This window comes from Eretmochelys imbricata, chromosome 3, assembly GCF_965152235.1.
Source record: "Eretmochelys imbricata isolate rEreImb1 chromosome 3, rEreImb1.hap1, whole genome shotgun sequence".
In the NCBI taxonomy this organism is placed as follows: Eukaryota; Metazoa; Chordata; order Testudines; family Cheloniidae; genus Eretmochelys; species Eretmochelys imbricata.
In genome coordinates this window covers 151,992,614-152,009,709 of record NC_135574.1, presented here as the reverse complement: position 1 = coordinate 152,009,709, position 17,096 = coordinate 151,992,614, and the positions used below count along the sequence as shown (strand labels likewise).

At 48.4% G+C, this 17,096-nt stretch overlaps 1 protein-coding gene across 3 annotated transcripts in view; it reads right to left on the bottom strand.

The window, feature by feature from the left end:
• Positions 1-9,972: 9,972 nt before the first annotated feature.
• Positions 9,973-17,096, bottom strand: part of DAAM2 (dishevelled associated activator of morphogenesis 2) — a 150,071-nt gene continuing 142,947 nt past the window's right edge. For all 3 annotated transcript variants that reach the window (XM_077811912.1, XM_077811910.1, XM_077811911.1), the window contains 2 exons: positions 12,874-13,044; positions 9,973-10,188 (listed from right to left, as the gene is read on the bottom strand). In XM_077811912.1, the coding sequence (XP_077668038.1) occupies positions 9,973-10,188; positions 12,874-13,044 (387 nt within the window). The remainder of the gene's footprint in view (positions 10,189-12,873; positions 13,045-17,096) is intronic.

Here is a 17,096-nt window from a genome sequence, read left to right as displayed (position 1 = left end):
GTGACCTTGGGAAAGAGTCTTGTCTGTGTACTTGCAGCTGTAAAACAGGTAGGGCAGGGTGAGTTGAACACAGAAATCCAGAGGGCATTTAACAAGCAGAATATAAAATGCTAGCCCCAGAGAGCATGCTCTAGTCTGCTCCCTGCTAACGCCACTGCCTGAGCCTGCGTCCTCCCAGTGGACCTTTTCTAGAGCTCCCTGATGGAAACTGTTAGCTCCTGATTGCTCCTGGCCTGCAGCCCTGGATCATTATCCTAACTGCTTCCACCAGTGTGGGTGCAGAGCTGCAGGAGCCAATAGCAGGGAGTTGACCCTGGGCCTGCCACATCCGACAGTCCATGTGTTGCTTGAAATGCCCTGGGGCCTCACCTGAAGTTTCCTGTTGGAACATACTCTGTTACTATGTTATGGAACCAGAGCTAAGGAGCCAAACATGAACAGGGGGCCTACCATGTAGCCCAAAGCAGTTTAAGGATGAGTTTAGCTAACAAGCCCCATTCCTCCTCCCAGAGCAAGGGAGGTTTATGTGCAAACAAATGACAGCCATGTGCATTTCACTGGGAGAAATCATTTAATGCAATTTTTGATGCAAATTAGATGCCCCCTCTCAAGCCCCAGGAGGGCTCTCAGTGTTGCAGGGTGTGAGAACCCTAGCCTCTGGATATAAGCAATGGCCCCAAAATTTTCCATTTCTGCATCTTCCAATCTATTCCTCCTTTCATTCCTTTTCCTCGAAGCACACACCATTCAGCTCGTCTCTTCCTCTGCCCTCCCTGCTGCTGTGCCACTCTCTCTCCTCCCCCTCCTCTGTGCCTCTTGCCCTCACAGTCTTCCTCACCCCCATCCTGAAAAGCTTCCTCCCCCTTGGTGATGACCCTTTCCTTTTAGCTAGGGTCACTCCCTTGCCCTTGTCATTGCCATCAAGATGATGCTTACCTAAGCAAGCAATCCCGTGGCCTGGATCATAAACCTTGTACTCCCTTCTCCATCCTCTGACTGTTGCTGTCACTGTGGCCTCACCACGTGGGAGCTCTCTGAGGCAGGATTAGTTTGGGCTACGGTAAGTAAAGGGCATAGCACTCTTTAGGGACTCTGCCCATAATCTCTTTGACCCAGCCCCACAAAGGTATTTCGGCACCTCATTCCAGTTTTTAAGCTCCACAAAACTCCCTCTTGGCTGCTGCCTACCCCTCTAGGCACCTAAACTCACCTGCCACCTACATTGTCAGGGTAAAAGGTATCAGTGCACCTAGGGGCTGCCTGGGTGCATGTGCCCTGGTGCCTTTCTTTAAGTGCCCAGCCACCTAGCTGCAGCCTAAGCCCCGAGGCAGTGTGCAAACCGGGGCGGGGGGAGAGGAGGGAATAGGAGACGCACCTGTCTCACCTGTGGGGCCCAATCCATGGGGCATGCTCAGACCCGCTCCAACAGATCAGACCCTTTCAAAATCTAACAGCAGCACCACTGCTCACCTTATAACTTTGAGCCAAGTGGTTAGGCTGTTCACATGGGAGGCCCCCCGTTTCTCCCCCTCTGGCATGGAGAGGGGGAATTAAAGGGTTTGAACAGGGGTCTCCCACCTCTCAGGCAAGTGCCTGAACCACTGAGCTATGGTGGGGGGATGGGGGGGGGTCTCCTTCAGTCTCTCCTGTTGAAGTTGTTCCTCTGTGGATAACTAAAGAGGAGGCCTTGGGCCAGAGAGAGAATAGCTCTATAGTCCTGTGGAGGAGGGAGATCCCAGGTCCAGTTCTTCTGTTCCAATTATTAGTTAGCCAAAGTGGAACAACTTCAACAGAGAGACACTAAGGGAGCCTCACAGAGTATCCCACAAAGGATTAGGGGTTCGAGCACCCTCCTGAGATGGGAAACTCCTGTTCAAATCCTTTCTTCCTTGTAAGCAGAAAAGGGAATGAAACCTGGGTCTCCCCCCCCAGGAACAAGCTCTAAGCACTGGCCAATAGTTATAAGGTGGGCAGTGACACCACCTCTTCCTCCAGCTGTTTTGAGTGGAGGTAGCAGAGGCCTAATTCACTCACATAAGAAACAACTTAGGTGCATAACTCCAGAAGTGGGGCGGGGCTTAGGATACACCCTTCTCATCGGCATCTCCCACTGGCTAGCTTAGGCAGCTCCTCACCTTGTGCGCTGGCTTTTGGGGATATTAGTCTTAGTCCAGGTCTACACTACAAAATGATATCTACGTAACTTATGTCAGCATGCAGCCACTGCAGTTATTAAATCACTTGTGCACACGTGGCTCCTCGCATCAGCGGCGTGCGTCCTCACCAGGAGCTCTTGTATCGATTGTATTGTCAGGGTGGGGAATTGTGAGACAGCTCCTGGAGGCCAGTAACAGTCAACATAAGCAACACTCTCTACACTGACGCATCAGCCTAACTACATCGACTGTAACTCTACATCACCCAGGGAAGCGGTGTTACTAAATCAGCGTAGAGAGGCACTTACGACGGTGGGAGCCAAACTGAAGTGAAGACACTTCCACAGCTAGGTCAACACAAGGCAGCTTATGCTGACCTAACCCTATAGTGTAGGCCCGGGCACCTATTTCTCTCTATTCATTGTAGAGGGTTGGCGTCTAACTCAGCTTTTGTGGCACCCAGTGTTGTTCCAGTGTTTTTCTAGGTGCCGCAAAGTGAAGTGTTTCAATATTCAGCATTGCAACACCTTTGTGGATCTGGGCCTTTAACTCTCTGCCCTCTAATGTACAGAATGGAACGTGATAGGTCTTTGAAAGGACTACCACCAAAACAATCCTCCAAAGGGGAGACTGGATTGGGCTGGTATTCAGCAATGCCATGTGGGAAGCTTAAGTTCTAGTCCTGGTTTGTTGCTTGCTCCCAGCGCTGAGATCCCTGCAGTGGAGGGGTAACAGAAAACAAGGCTGTACCATCTAAACAGTGGGCAGTGGACACCTTGCATAACTGTTGGGCTCCAAAGAGTGTTCTCAGTTATGTCTTCTTGCCCAAAGAAAGGTCATGGAGAGATGGTGCCTTACATGGAGGGGCCCCAAACTGGGATACTTCCTTCGAACATCCTCCCCCCACCCACACCTATCAAATGTGCCCAGCTGACATCCAATAAAGCACATGGAAAATTCAACCATAAAATAATTCACTGCAACAAAGTGGGGGCAATATATCTTTAATTTTTTTTTAAGTATTACAGTATATTCTTATAAAAAGGTGCAGATAAAAAGGACACTACAGGTTTTGTACATTTAATTCATTTATAGTCAAACTGACCAAGAAATGAGGATACACTAAGGCATTACAGCAGCACCGGACCTCTCCCCAGCTCCTATGGGCAGCACTGCCCCTTCTAATTTAGTACGTGGGGGAATCCAAAAGTGGACAGCAAGTTTCAAGCTAAACTTAATGCAAGGAAGTGAGAAGACTGGATGAGATGAGGTCCTAGCAGGAGCAAGCACTGATCTGAAACATCTGACGTTTCCTTTCAGCACTGAGACATTTTTTAGGAAGCCTTTCCAGATGGTAGTTAGACGGGTGGACGATAGCTGGGCACAGAGGGCTTGCTACTAGTGATAAGCCCTTCTAACAATGTACTGTGTGGAATTTGTGGAACATGCTGTAGGCAACACAAAAGGAAACTAATGGAGTCAGATGCTGCTCCCAGTTATACTGGTGTAAATCCAGGGCAGACTGACCTGACCACACCAGAGCTGATCTGGATTTATACTGCTAACAGAAGCATCTGGCCTTAAAGATCTATAGAGAGTGTTCCTCCAAGAATGAGAACAACATGGTAAAGGGCTTTATGACTCTCTGAAGTATCTTATGGACACCACCACTGGAGAACCCATAGCCCCATTCTGTGCTGGCATACACATGTAGCCATATGAGTTCACAAGTGCTATGTTAAGCAAAATTTGGACAGCTTTGTTTTTGCCATAAATCCCATAAGGATTAAGTAGCCTTAATTAAACTGCCCACTGGGATCAGTAGTTGGGTGGAGCCGATCCATGGAAGATGTATGTGCAGGATTTAAACTTCTATTAGAAAACAAACAAAAAATCTAACCCTTACAGTTGTAAAGAAAATCTTCCCAATGTGTAAAAAAAAAAGCCACGTGCTGTCTCTAAGAGACAGCAGCCAGAAAGGAATGATAGCTCAGAGTGGTGAGGACTGTGTCAGTTTGGTTCAGCAACCTGTTAACTCTGAAGCCTAATTATGAGAATTTAAAGGACAACAGTGTTCTGTGTTAAGCACTTTTGTAGAAACATCCAGCTCCACTGGGATGATGGGCAGAACTGGGGATTGTGGGCGGAGTTTGAGGAGAGTGCTCATACCTTTTGGCCCACTGCTCGGAACTGGAATAAAATAAAATCACAATGTGCAAAAGCAACAGATCTGTAATTGTTCTAAAAGAAAAAGCTCTTTGGGTTCGATAGTGTTGGTGCCAGCTCACTGCTTTCAGGGAGGCATGGGACCAATGGGATTTCAAAACCCCAGGGAACACTCCCTTTCTCCTTCCTTCCCCCACCCAACTGATGACATGCAGCCCAGCCCAGAATTGCCAAGCAGACCGGCTAGCTGGTGTAATGCCCTGGCACAGTCTCAATAGTCTTTGCTGTAGTGCGGTGCATACATGCAAACATAGCAAACTAGAATAAGGCAAAAATAAATAGAGGTGTCAGATTTACAGCTTCCCCCTAGAGCTTCCTAAAAACCTTAATTCTTTTTAAAAACATTTAACCAAAATAAAAAAAATACCCAGAAACAAAACTGCATACATCATGTACATCATGAACTGTACAACCTGTCTCCATTCCCCTCAAGGACACTTCAGACATGTCTCTCCCTCCATAACCCAGCTCAGAGTGTCCCTGAGGAGAGGAAACATTCCTCCAAAGAGGCTGACCCTCACAGAAATACCCACCCAGCCCCTCACAACCTCTCTCCCTTCCTCGGACACCACAAGCACGTTACAGAAATGCTTCTGAAGAACACCCAAGCCATCTTCCCCTTGGGAAGTCTCTAGCCACTAAGCACTAGTCCTGCTGCGGCCGCTGAGGTGGCAGGGGTGGATTTGATGCCTGGATTTTCAGTCAGCTGCAGAATGTGGACTGGCCTTTCTGCTCCCATGTTGTGGGGCTGCTTTGAGGTCAATTGTCCTGGTCTCTGGAAATGTGACTGATTCAGAAGTGTGACCCAGACCAGAGAGAGACAGCCAGGGAGGGACTTGACTAAGTACTTGTGCTAATAACTTTTCTGTGGCCACCTGGAGCAACCCTCTTAACAATAATGGGCTTGCACAGGGGTAATTAAGGGTAGACTTGGACCCTGGGGGCCAGATTTAAGGAGATAGAAAATACACTCTTCTGTAGCAGTGAGACTCCAGGGGAGGGACTTGGCTCAAGGGAGGACAGGCAACGTTACCTTCAGTTGGGCTAAAAACTCTGCCACGGATCCAGAGGAGCTGGCTGGTGGAAAGAGCTGAGGAGGGTGCTCAATCAACACACACCTCTGTCTGTTCAGCCTATCCACTTTTGGGGCCAGGCTGGCCCCTTACAGCTGCCCCATTGCAGAAGAGGTTGAAGCTACGTTGTACCACTGTAACCCGGTTCCCTGGCCAGGAGCAGGGGAGAACAACTTCTCACTGCCTGAGACCTCTGCCAAGGTTTGCACCAGTATGACTCTGGAATTAACCAAATCCCAGCTCTACTGGCAGTTGCCCCAGACAGGTTCTCCTGCGAGCGTGTCGTCTTCACCTTGCGCATACCCTGGCCTTCCTGTTCTGTTTCCCGTTGCCTTCCCTTCCCTGGGATTTGCTGGTACATAGCAGGCCCGCTGTCAGCATCCCTCTGGGGCTGGCAGGACAGTCTTTGGAAAAGTGGCTGAATCCTTCTTGCTGGCGTAGGGTTTAAGTACTCTGAAAGAGCTGCTAGGAAGGCTTCAGGAGGTGCCTCGGTTAAGCTACGAAAGAGGCAGTACTTAAAGCTGCCCTCCTGTGGGCTGCTGCTTTCCGCCTGCCAACACGCTACCCCAGGGCTTTGTGTGAGCAGCTCCTGTAGGAGGCTGAATGGAATGGTAGGAGACAGGAAGGTCCGTATCCATGCCGGTGCTGTTCCCCATTTTCCTTCCATCCATAATGAGCCAAAAGGGCCAGCTGCACACTACAAACATTCCTGTCAAGAAGGATCATGGAGGTATCAGAGTGAGGTGGAGCAAGGCCTGGACAGCAGTGAGGCACTTGGGGGTTCCCAAGGCAGTGGCAGAGAAGATTTTGGCTCTAGCAGCAAGTCCAGGAGCTGTGAGATCAAGGGCAGGTTCACAGACGTGCAGGACTCTCTGTGATTGCAGCTGATCCCCTCAAGGTGAACATGCCATTGGGTTCCCACAAGGGAAACACTGAGGCTGCACCTACCCTGACTGTTTCAGGGAAACACTTCCACAGCTGTAGCTTGGTCCAGCTCCACTGGTGCTTGCAATGGCAGGAGTGCTAGTGTGGACTGGCAGGGCTGAGCTAGGACCAGAGCAGGTGGAGATGGCAAAGCTCCTGGGATGCTGCAGGGCTGGGCTGAACCAAGATGCAGAGCAGCACAGGGGTGGTGGAAAAGCAGCAGAGCCCCTATGACATTGCAGGGCAAGTCTCAGATCGGGGAGCAGATCCCAGGGATTGGGGAAGATGGGAAATTGGGAGAGCACTGCAAACTGTTCTCTCTCCCCCGCCCTTCCATCCCAACACTCGTATCCTCTTGTTCCAGCGAAATGGACATTTTATTTCAAATCTTGTGAAATGCTGGCTTCTGGACTCAGCCAAGGGAGAAAACACCAACCAACCAAAAACCCAGAATGGAGCTCCTGCGGGTTCTTACGGTCTCACAGCGAGCACCAGTCACTGTGTCAGTGATCACAGCCCGTATCCTGCGCCTTGTGGGGCCCCCTGCTAATACAAACTCATTCACTTGAGAACAAAGACTAGGCAGGGCAGCACAACCTTCATTTTCCTTCCTTAGCCACTTAGTGGCTCTCCAGAGAGCTGTGTTTGAACAGCACAAGGGAGTTGCACTGAGTCACAGCACCCCTAGGTCTAAAATCAAGATGGAACGTGGTCCCAGCATGAAGGCGGGTTCCAGGGCAGGGCCAGCTGTTCCTCCCGTCCCACATGGCCAGACACTTCTCATACCATGAAAACATGTTAACAGGCTTTTCTCCCTGTTGCCACCTGTCAGTGGTAGGAAATGCTGCCCACCTTCAGGATTCAAAGCAAATGTGTCCAAGCCCACATCAAGGGCCTCCTCCTCCCAAGAGCATTTTGCTATGGGGCAGGCGATCAGAGAAGGGGAACGCGCTAAAGGCTCCTTAGGATGGAGAAAGCAGCCTTGATCCAGCGTCAGAGACTCAAGCAAAAAAGCATCAGAGACTCAAACACCTGATGGTGAGAAATAGAGCTGGAGTAGATCTAGAAGGTGTATAGGGGCTCCTGTAGGCTTTTCAGTCACAGTAATCTAAGTCCACAGTGCGGCCCACAGTTAGAAGGGTGGACGATAGCTGGGCACAGAGGGCTTGCTACTAGTGATAAGCTAGGGCTTATGAATTAGTGGGTGAGCACTAAAACCGGGGAAGATAAAACAGGTTAAAAAATCCTGATATTTATAATCCTTAAAAATCTCAGACTTGGAATTTGGAGACTACCAAAAACTAAACTCAATTGTACACCAATTTGGCATGTATTACGTTCTCATATGGCTCTCACAGGGTGGGTTATATGGCATGCTTTAAAAAAATAGTGACCCATCGGCCACCAAAAATAGTGTTGGAATAGAGCACTGATCTGATAGGGGGCAGCAAGGAGCTTGTGAATATAATTTACAGAAGAGATTTTTAAAAAATCTATTTTGGAGTTTTTAAAAAATTGCTTAAAAATGTGAGTTTTTTTCTTAAACTTTCAAAACCTGGTATGAAAATACAAAATCTCTCTCCTAAAAGGTGCCTGTGTCTGCCCCAATGGACATTTCTGTTCACTGCTAATCCCGGAGGGGGAAGGGAATAATACTGAAGGAGAATGCACGCAGCTCTTGTAAGATACCAGCTCTTCACCATGAGTATTCTGCAGAGGTGCAGTGGTCTGGAATGTCATCAATAGGGAAATTCTAGGGAGGGAGACTTAAAATACAGTAAACAACATTACAGTTTTTAACTTTTTTTTCTTATCTCCATAGTTTACATAATTATTTAACCTTCCAAAGTTCAGAGAACCTCCACAGTGCGTTTCCCCGATGTTGTCTGAATATAATACTGATCAGGCAGTGTGCCTAGGGCATGGAGTTTTGTCCTGCAGACTCAATGCTGAGCCTGAGATTAAGTGACATTTGGAGAAAAATAAAGCCAAGCAATTAAAGTGACAAACTGAGCTGTTTCTGACTTCCTCCAAACTGAGATTTCCTGCTGTTTGTTTTTAATGCATATTTTGCAGACGATGGGTCTCTTTCTCTCATCGAATATCACATCCAGAACGCTCCTTTCTTTCTCCTCCTTTTTCTCTCCGTGGGAAGATAACCAAAAAGCTCACTTAAGGAAGACAAGACAAAAGAAACCGTGACAACCTGCATAAGCTAGTCTCATTATTAGAGTCGTGAAGGTGATCAGAAATAGCAACAAAATAGTCAGTGTCTTTCTTGTTGGCTTGTTTGTTTTTGGCTGTGTGCTTTACATTTTTATTTTTTAATAAAAAAATTCCTATTAACTAATTTTCAAAGCCCTCGACCCATTCAGATCTGTGTCCTCTTGATTAATTCCTGTCTTGTTTATGGCACCTTCATTGCGAGCAACACCTTCCAAGTGGAAAAGATCCTGTCTTTTACATGGCTGTCCTTCACATAGTATGATGTTCTATGGTTCCTGCAGGGGTTTGCTGAGAAGACAACTTCGATGCAAACTCTAGTTCGTTCCAATAAAGTTGTCTTTATTTAGGACCTTGTGATGATCCCATACAGTTCCCAATTTCCATTGGGTTGCGCTAACAAAATGATGCAAAAGCAGTATGAAATTATCAGCACTGGGAGGCTATTACCCTCCTACCCTTGGGCAATGGCAGTAGGCTCTAAAGGGCATCTGGATCTGGCCCCGATCAGCTGTGGGTTCATTTTCTAGACTCCAATGCAGAGCACCCATTCTAGAACATGTATTTCACTCTCCCCCAACTTTTCCGGTTCTAGAACATCCCTAGAAGCTTCAACAGGTTCCAGAAAACGGCTTTAAAAAATTTCAAAAAAAGTTTTGTAAATGGTTTCATCAATTCTGATTATTGGATTTCAAGCCAGAACTCCATCTCATTTCCAAACCCCGTCCTTCCCCTCTGAGCGTCATTTGCTTTGGCTATTAGAGGCCACAAAAAGCACAAATAAAAATACACAGTACATGAGATCAAAAGCATTTTTCAGGTTTAGTCAATAACTCTTTGTAAACCAAGTTCTGGAAAGGAACTCCGTGGAAAACTCCTGAAGGCTGCTCTAGATCTCGAGAAAGCATCAGGCGTGTTCAGAGCCAGCCTGAGATGTAATGGTCTTGCTTAGTCTCAACAGACGGAGAACTCTACTTGTTTGTACTTTGGCACACAGCGAACGATCTTCCCCCAGCTGCTGAGTGGTCCACAAGACCCAAGTGCTTCCTCTGGTCATCAATGGGCCTTTGCTGAGCTTGGAGACAAGATTCCCAGAAGCAAATCGGCCAATGTTCCCAATGGCCCAGTCACAAACCCTGCTGGCTCCACAGAGGCACTTTTACAGCCATTCCACATTAGGCGCATGGGGGAGGGGCGGAAAGTTGGTCATGAAAAGGTAACGTCTCCAGCTATGGGCTGGGTGAGCCCTGGGGGGCAACCATCAGCCAATTGCTGTCACACACATTCATCTTTCTTTGTTTGTTCTTTGTCATCATCTTCTTTGGGTTGGTTTTTTTTTTTCTTTTAACGTCCCCTCCTTCCTTTTGTTGTTAATAATTTAGTTTGGTCACCGCCCGCTCCCGACTCGTCTCCAAGCCTTGGTTCCCCGAACGCTTACGGTTGCGCTTGAGCTTGGATAAGTCTTTGTCAAAGACCTCGCCCGACCTGAGGGCTGACACCAGGTCGTCGAACTCCCCACTCTCCTCGGAGATGCTGCCGACCTTTGCTTTCTTTTGTCGCCTCTCTTTCTCCCTCTGCTCTTTCAGCTGTTGAGAAAGGCACATGGATTTAGGCTTGGCTGGGGCTGGACAGAACATTGTATTGTTAAGGGACGTTGTCAAGCAGGCACTAAGATACCACGGCAATTGGCGTGATGTGGAAAGCTAGATTACGGGGGGGAGGGGGGCTCAGTCCTGAGCCCTGCTGCACACGGGGGAGAAAGGAGGCATAAGAACCCCCCTCAAACCCTATGCCTGAGCCTGTGTGGGAGATAGCAGCCATACTGGGCTGCTCCTCTAGTCTCCTGTGCAGGTGGAGGTTTGTCTACGCCCCCCCCTTCTCTCAGTCCTGCACTGAACCCAGCATTAAAGGGGGACACAAGTAATTTGCAGTTTGCAGATACTTCCTTCATGGAGCAAGGGAGAAGCAGAGCCCAAGAATTACAATCTGGTTCATGTCCTGCTCTTGGGGCAGTGGCAGCTGCATGCTACACCCTATTCAGACGGGGCTGGAAGGTTACAGCCCAGCCCATAGGTGAAGAGAGGAGAGAGTATAGACAGACCTAGGTTAGACCCCAAACTAAGTACAGGGTGTGCTGATAAACCCAAATAGGAATAGAAATCTGGTTATTCAATCAAACCACATGCATTGGGATGGAGTCAGTCTCCTACAGTGATGGGAACACAAAGGCAACAGAAAGAGCTCCAGAAAGAGAAACCAATTATAAACAGAAAGTGAAGCAGACCAGCCAAATTGCACTGTCCAACCTGAAGAGATGCAGAAAGTCAACTAATACGATCAGTGATGAAAAAGAAGACTTGATTTTTTTTTAAAAAAAGTTTACTCGCTGAGTTCTTCCCTGGAGTGACACCAGCAAGGGGTCTGGCCATATGAGTTTGTCTCACTAACGTCCATCTAAGCTCCCCAGCACTGGCTGGCTCCTTGGGTTAGGGCTCGTGATCTGTCCCACATGTACAGACCCAACCATGATGCTCTCTTTCTCGATGTTAGCCTCTGAGATGCAGGAGGAGCACCTTCATATATCAACTACAACCCTTCTCCAGGTCAGTGAAGGGGTCCTGTTCACTACCTCTTCCCTGAACCATGGTGGCTGATGGGAGGCATTCAGGAAAGTGGGTTACAATAGGGAAAGATTTTCTGAAAAGAGGGATCCCATCAAGTTTGAATACAGGACACTGGGAAACATACCCCTTCCCCACCAACCTACCCAGGAAATAAACCTAAATTGTTAATGTGCACCATCGCCTGCTATTCCAGTTCTGACCACACACAGCTGTGTCTGTGCCCCACACTCTTGGCCTGCAGCACCCCCTGCTATCTCAGCCCTGGGCTCCCTACACACAGCTTTGTCCATCTCCCTCACCCCTGACCTGCAGCCTTCCCCTCACCCCCACCATCCCAGCCCTGGGCTCCCCACACATAGCTCTGCCCAGGTCCCCCACCCCGGATCTGCAGCCCCCCTGCTATCCCAGGCCGTTGAGGCGTCTCAGTGCCGCTGACCTACAATACCCATACTTTAACAATGAACCACTTCACTTTTAAATACTTAGCCCCAATAAACCGACGCCAAGTACTGGCATTTTAAATCCCCTCATACAGCAACTCCAAGGACAATGCTGAAGTCCTGGGATTTCTCTTTAATCCTCCCTCCGCCTCTGAACCAAGCCAAACAGAGTGGGTTGTTTGTTTGTTTATACACAAATAAAAAATAAATCAATAAAAACTCAAAGCAGCAATACTCCTAAGCAAGCCCTGGGTTGCAATAGCTGCTGGGGTTAAAGTGCCGGCAGCACAGAAGGAGGTAGAGGAATGAGGAGCAGTTCTCAGGCCTCAGGAACGGGGGAGGTGAGAGACGGAGGTTAGTTCACCCCAACCCCCAGAGTTCCAGCAGGAGAATCAAATGATGCACGTGCGTTCTCCCTACCGTCAGCGCCAAAGGCAGCCTCTGTAACCAAGGCACTGAGGGCAGCCAGGGGGAAATGCTGCTGGTGTCTGCAAGGCAGGCGCCAGTGTGCTGCAGTGTCACAACGCGCTGTCCGGGGACAGGCACAGAACAGATGATAATCCAGGCTGAATGGAAGCAGCCCAGTTGGCAGGACCAAGCAGGATCTGGCGCCAAGTGATTTCAAACAGGAATATCAGCCCTAAAGCAGGACGGTATCCCCCATGTGTGCAGGGGAGGCAACTCGCCCAATGGCCGGATGGCATCCTTCAGGTGTGGGGAGGGGGGCACCCAGATGTCAAGGAGGCAGCTTGGGGGCTGGGACAGCATGCCCTGGTTTGACAGGCCAGCACCACCTCTTTTGGGGAGAAGAGTGCAGAACAGATCCCTGGGAGCTGGAAGCCCTCCATGCCCCCCTCTCACGTCAGCCCTGAGATTTCAAGGCAGCCACCAGATGTTTGCCCCTGATGACTGAAAATCTCTGTCAATAACAAGGCCTGCAGTGAGAGGGAAAGCACACAGCCAAGAGCACTTTGGCAGGAAGGGGAGCCGGAGGACAGGCAGCTGGGACAGGAGAGGAGAGGAGAAGAGAAATGAGGGACAGGTGGAGGAGAGCCAGGCTTGCAGGAGCAAAAGAGACAGTGAGAAGGTATCTGAAGCAGTGGCAGGGATGGAACATGAGCTGGGTAATCGTCTCACTTGGCCCCTGTTCTCTTGAGAACAAGGAAAGAGGCGTCCCCTCCCCGATGCCTCCTCCCCCGGTTCTCACCATGGCCTCCATGCGTGCCCTGCGCTCCTCCTCCTCTTTCTTCTTCCTCATATTCTCCAGATCTTGCTTGGCCTCTGTGAACGACTGCAGGAAGGTGTCGAAGATGCCAAAAAATTCATCTGGCTGCATCTTGCCCTCGTTCTCTCCAAAATGCTTCAGTGCCTTGGCATACTGTCAGACAGGGAGAAGAACAGAACACGAGCATGGCAATTAGAAGGGCTGTTCAAGGGGGACAAGGAGATAAAGCCTAGGGACAGCTTTGCACAGCACTCGAGCCCCTTTGGGTTCTTTTGTGGCCCATGGGAAATTGCCTCCACAATCTGCTGCTGGCTAAGGAAAGGCTATTTGATCTCTCCCCGAGGGTCTCCCCTGAAGAAGATGCTCCCTTAACTAGCCAGCTGGCATTTGCAGGCAGATTTGGAGGGCACCAGTTAAGCACCAATGTAAAAAAAAAAAAATGCCCAGTGCCTAAGGGCCAGTCATTTCAGAGAGCAGCTGTCCAGCCACACCTCAGTAACATCACTGTAACCAATGATGAAATGTTTCAGAGTAGCAGCCGTGTTAGTCTGTATTCACAAAAAGAAAAGGAGTACTTGTGGCACCTTAGAGACTAACCAATTTATTTGAGCATAAGCTTTCGTGAGCTACAGCTCACTTCATCTGATGCATAAAAGTGGAAAATGCAGTGAGGATGTTTTTATACACACAGACAATGAAAAAATGGGTGTTTATCACTTCAAAAGGTTTTCTCCCCCACCCCATTCTCCTGCTGGTAATAGCTTATCTAAAGTGATCGCTCTCCTTACAATGTGTATGATAATCAAGGTGGGCCATTGCCATCACAAATTCAGGGTTTAACAAGAATGTCTGGGGGGGGGGGGGAGGAGGTAGCAAAAAACAAGGGGAAATAGGTTACCTTGCATAATTACTTAGCCACTCCCAGTCTCTATTCAAGCCTAAGTTAATTGTATCCAATTTGCAAATAAATTCCAATTCAGCAGTCTCTTCTTGGACTCTGGTTTTGAAGTTTTTCTGTTGTAATATCGCAACTTTCCTGTCTATAATCGTGTGACCAGAGAGATTGAAGCATTCTCCATGAGTGCTAATCGGTGTCTGGTCAAATGAGCCTCCCCCCCCACCTCACCCCTCTGGTCAATCGAGAACGTGGCTGGGGTTAAGAGACCCTTGCCGTAACATGACCGTCTGTTCTATCACTGGCCTTTTGCAGTGTCATCCCTCACTGTGGAGGCCACTGAGCAAACAAAGGGCATTGCTTGGCAGAAACCAGGCTGCAGACAGGGCAGGAGAGGAGGGTAAGGAAAGCAGCCAGCGCTCCCAGGGGGACTTAAAAGAGAGTGGAAACATCAGAAGTGGCCTTTATTTTACAAGGCGAATGCTGAGGCTATAGGAAGCATTTGGAGGCTGCCAACTGGCAGGACTTCAGTCACAGGGCAGCCTTGATCTGGCTGCGTGAAGTCACAGCAAAGCCTGGCTCTGGGTCATGAGCCCTGCAGCCCTGGCACAGACAGGCCGTTGCCAGTACATGCACACATCATCATACTCACCCACTCGGACACAGCCATAAACTTGCACGAACCCACCCACATGCCCTGCCGCTGATACTCACACAGAGCCATATGCCCTCTCAATGATACTCTTGCTCCCAGCACCGATCCACACACACATTAGCACCCATAAGCACTCTCAGCCAACACACACACACACACATCCACACGCTCCCCCAGCGGAGATGTTCATGCCCTCCCCACAGACACACCTCCATTAAACCACACCATGACTCCTGCAGGCTAAAGATTCGCTGCATTTGATCACTGCAAAGTGCTTTAGGTGCACACCCAATTAATACAAATGACAATGGTCCTGGTCCGTGGGGTGACAATCTAGCTGCCCATCCCCCACTTGGGTGATTTTATAGAACGTGAGAGAGACCAGGAGCTGTGTGGTTTGTATCCCAAATGAGTGAGAAAATGAGTGAGAAACTCTGGGATCCAGCCTCAGAAGCCCCTGCAACTCTGATGGCTGCATGAGGATAGACACTGGGAGAGGAACAGCATAAGCATCACCACCCAACATGCACCGAAGGGGAAAGAAATCCCTTAACAAAAATGGATGAAGGAACAGTTTCTTTCTGGCACTGCCTGGGAAATTTTGCAATTCTCCCCACACTCCCTCTCCTTTGCTCTTCCTGCCAGGCTTGTGCAAAGCAGTTTGCAGCAAAAGTCTAGTTCTTTAAAAAAAAAAAAAAAAAAAAGTTGCTTTTTGGCAAAAAACCCCAAACAGAGGAATCCAGAGTAGCTGACAGTAAACAAAATTTGCTGCAAGCAGCGCAAGTTGCGAGCAGGACAGGAGTTAAAGGAGGAGCAGCAGCCACCGAGAATCAGAGACTGCAGGGTGCAATTGCAGGCTAGCAATGGATGCCTGTTGTGTTGAGTTTAACCCTTATCTCTGGACATATATATTGAGAAAATTACAGTAGAGAGCAAGCATCATATGTTTCGACTGCTGGGGATTCCGGCCCTTCCCCAGGGAGACATGCCAGAGATTGTGGAGACTGCCCCTTTGAAACCTGAAAAAGAAGATCCCTTTGCTTAGTTCTCTCTTTTTCCCATGAGAGGCCAACCAGCAAAGGGTGGCGGGGTGGGTGCGAAGAAAGAGGGGAGACCTCTGTAGTGCACAGACACTGCCATTGTGCACAGAACAAAGAGCCCAGAACATTCTACAACCACGGGGGACAGTCCTAGTCAGGGATTCTCTTCCCATTTAACTCATTGCCATGGTTTGCAGAGAACTAAAAAGTAAGGCACAAATCAAGACCAGCGACATTCCTTCCCCACACAAAACATGCACAAAATGGTCTCTCTCTTGTTCTAGGCAATTCCCTGCCCTTTGAACTCCCACAAAATTTGCCAGAATGACTCATTTACTCAAAGACAGGACAGAACCCAAATCCTCAACTCTGTACGGTTTCTCACTAGTATCTAGTTCACAAAGAATAAGAGGTTATTACTGCCACCAGCAGGAGGAGTTACTCTGTTAGATCAAGTGGCAGAAGCCTGTGCTTTTAGCACTGGAGATCCTGGGTTTAGTCCCTGGCAACATCACACAATGGGCAGTCATTACATCTAGCGATGGTCAGTTTTTGTCACAGGGGTTCTTGTAGGTAGGGATGGGAGCACCAGTGCAGAAATGGAATGAATCTTAACATTGGTCTGGATTATCGAACTTTGGGAAGGTGAGTGAGATGGTGCACCAATACTAAACTGGTTTAAACGAACGGAGGGGCAATCCCACAGAGTACATAAGTATTGACTAGTCCTTTTATTGGACTCTCAAAGACCTGGACCTTTCCTGGGCCTCTTGAATCCTGCCTACGTATAACATGTGCATAGTTCCCAAGTGCCATTCTTAATTCCCTTAAAAAGGGGTAATGCACACTCTATACTCCTGACTGCCATTTGCCCAACGGCGACCATGCACCAGCTACTCTTGCTTCATCAGCAGGGATGCTCTAGTCATTGCTCCTCTCGCTAAATGGAGTCACAGACTTCCACTGCCTCCTTAAAGGCACCATACCCTCATTAAAGAAAAATAACGGTCGGAGAGTCTTGTGAATATAACTGGTTCTAGATTTTGAAGGAACTTTGAGGAAGGACTGTGCTGGATGCATTCTGACACCTCATGATACCACATTCGCTTACTGTAAAGCAATGAAAGCTGAAAGGTAGAAACATACAAGCTACAAGTTTACGAAAGGTAACAAATCAACAATGAAACAAAAACTATGGTTTATTTAATTAAATGTTTTCTCTCTGGTCCCCACTCAGAAAAAGCGGTTGGAGCAGAGGAATATGAACCAGAAGAATGGATTCTAGACCCAACTCTGATATGACCTTCTGCTAGTCCAGTGGTAGTCAATAGGGGACCACAAGCCAAATCTAGACTGTTAGATGCTTTTGAACAGACCCCCAAAATGTTATTTACTTATTTTTTATTATTTTCTCTGGAGTTTGGAACTTGCAAGGATTTAGTTAGTTAATGTCTGTAGAGTACTCTATAAATGCAAGTATCACTGAAGGTGGGATCCTAAGGAAATCTCATACCCTTTAAATTCCAACACACCCTCTATTTTAGGACTTTACCTACCTACCAACTGAATCAGTTTTGCAACGTATGCCTCTCAGCACTTACCATCTCCACCCAGG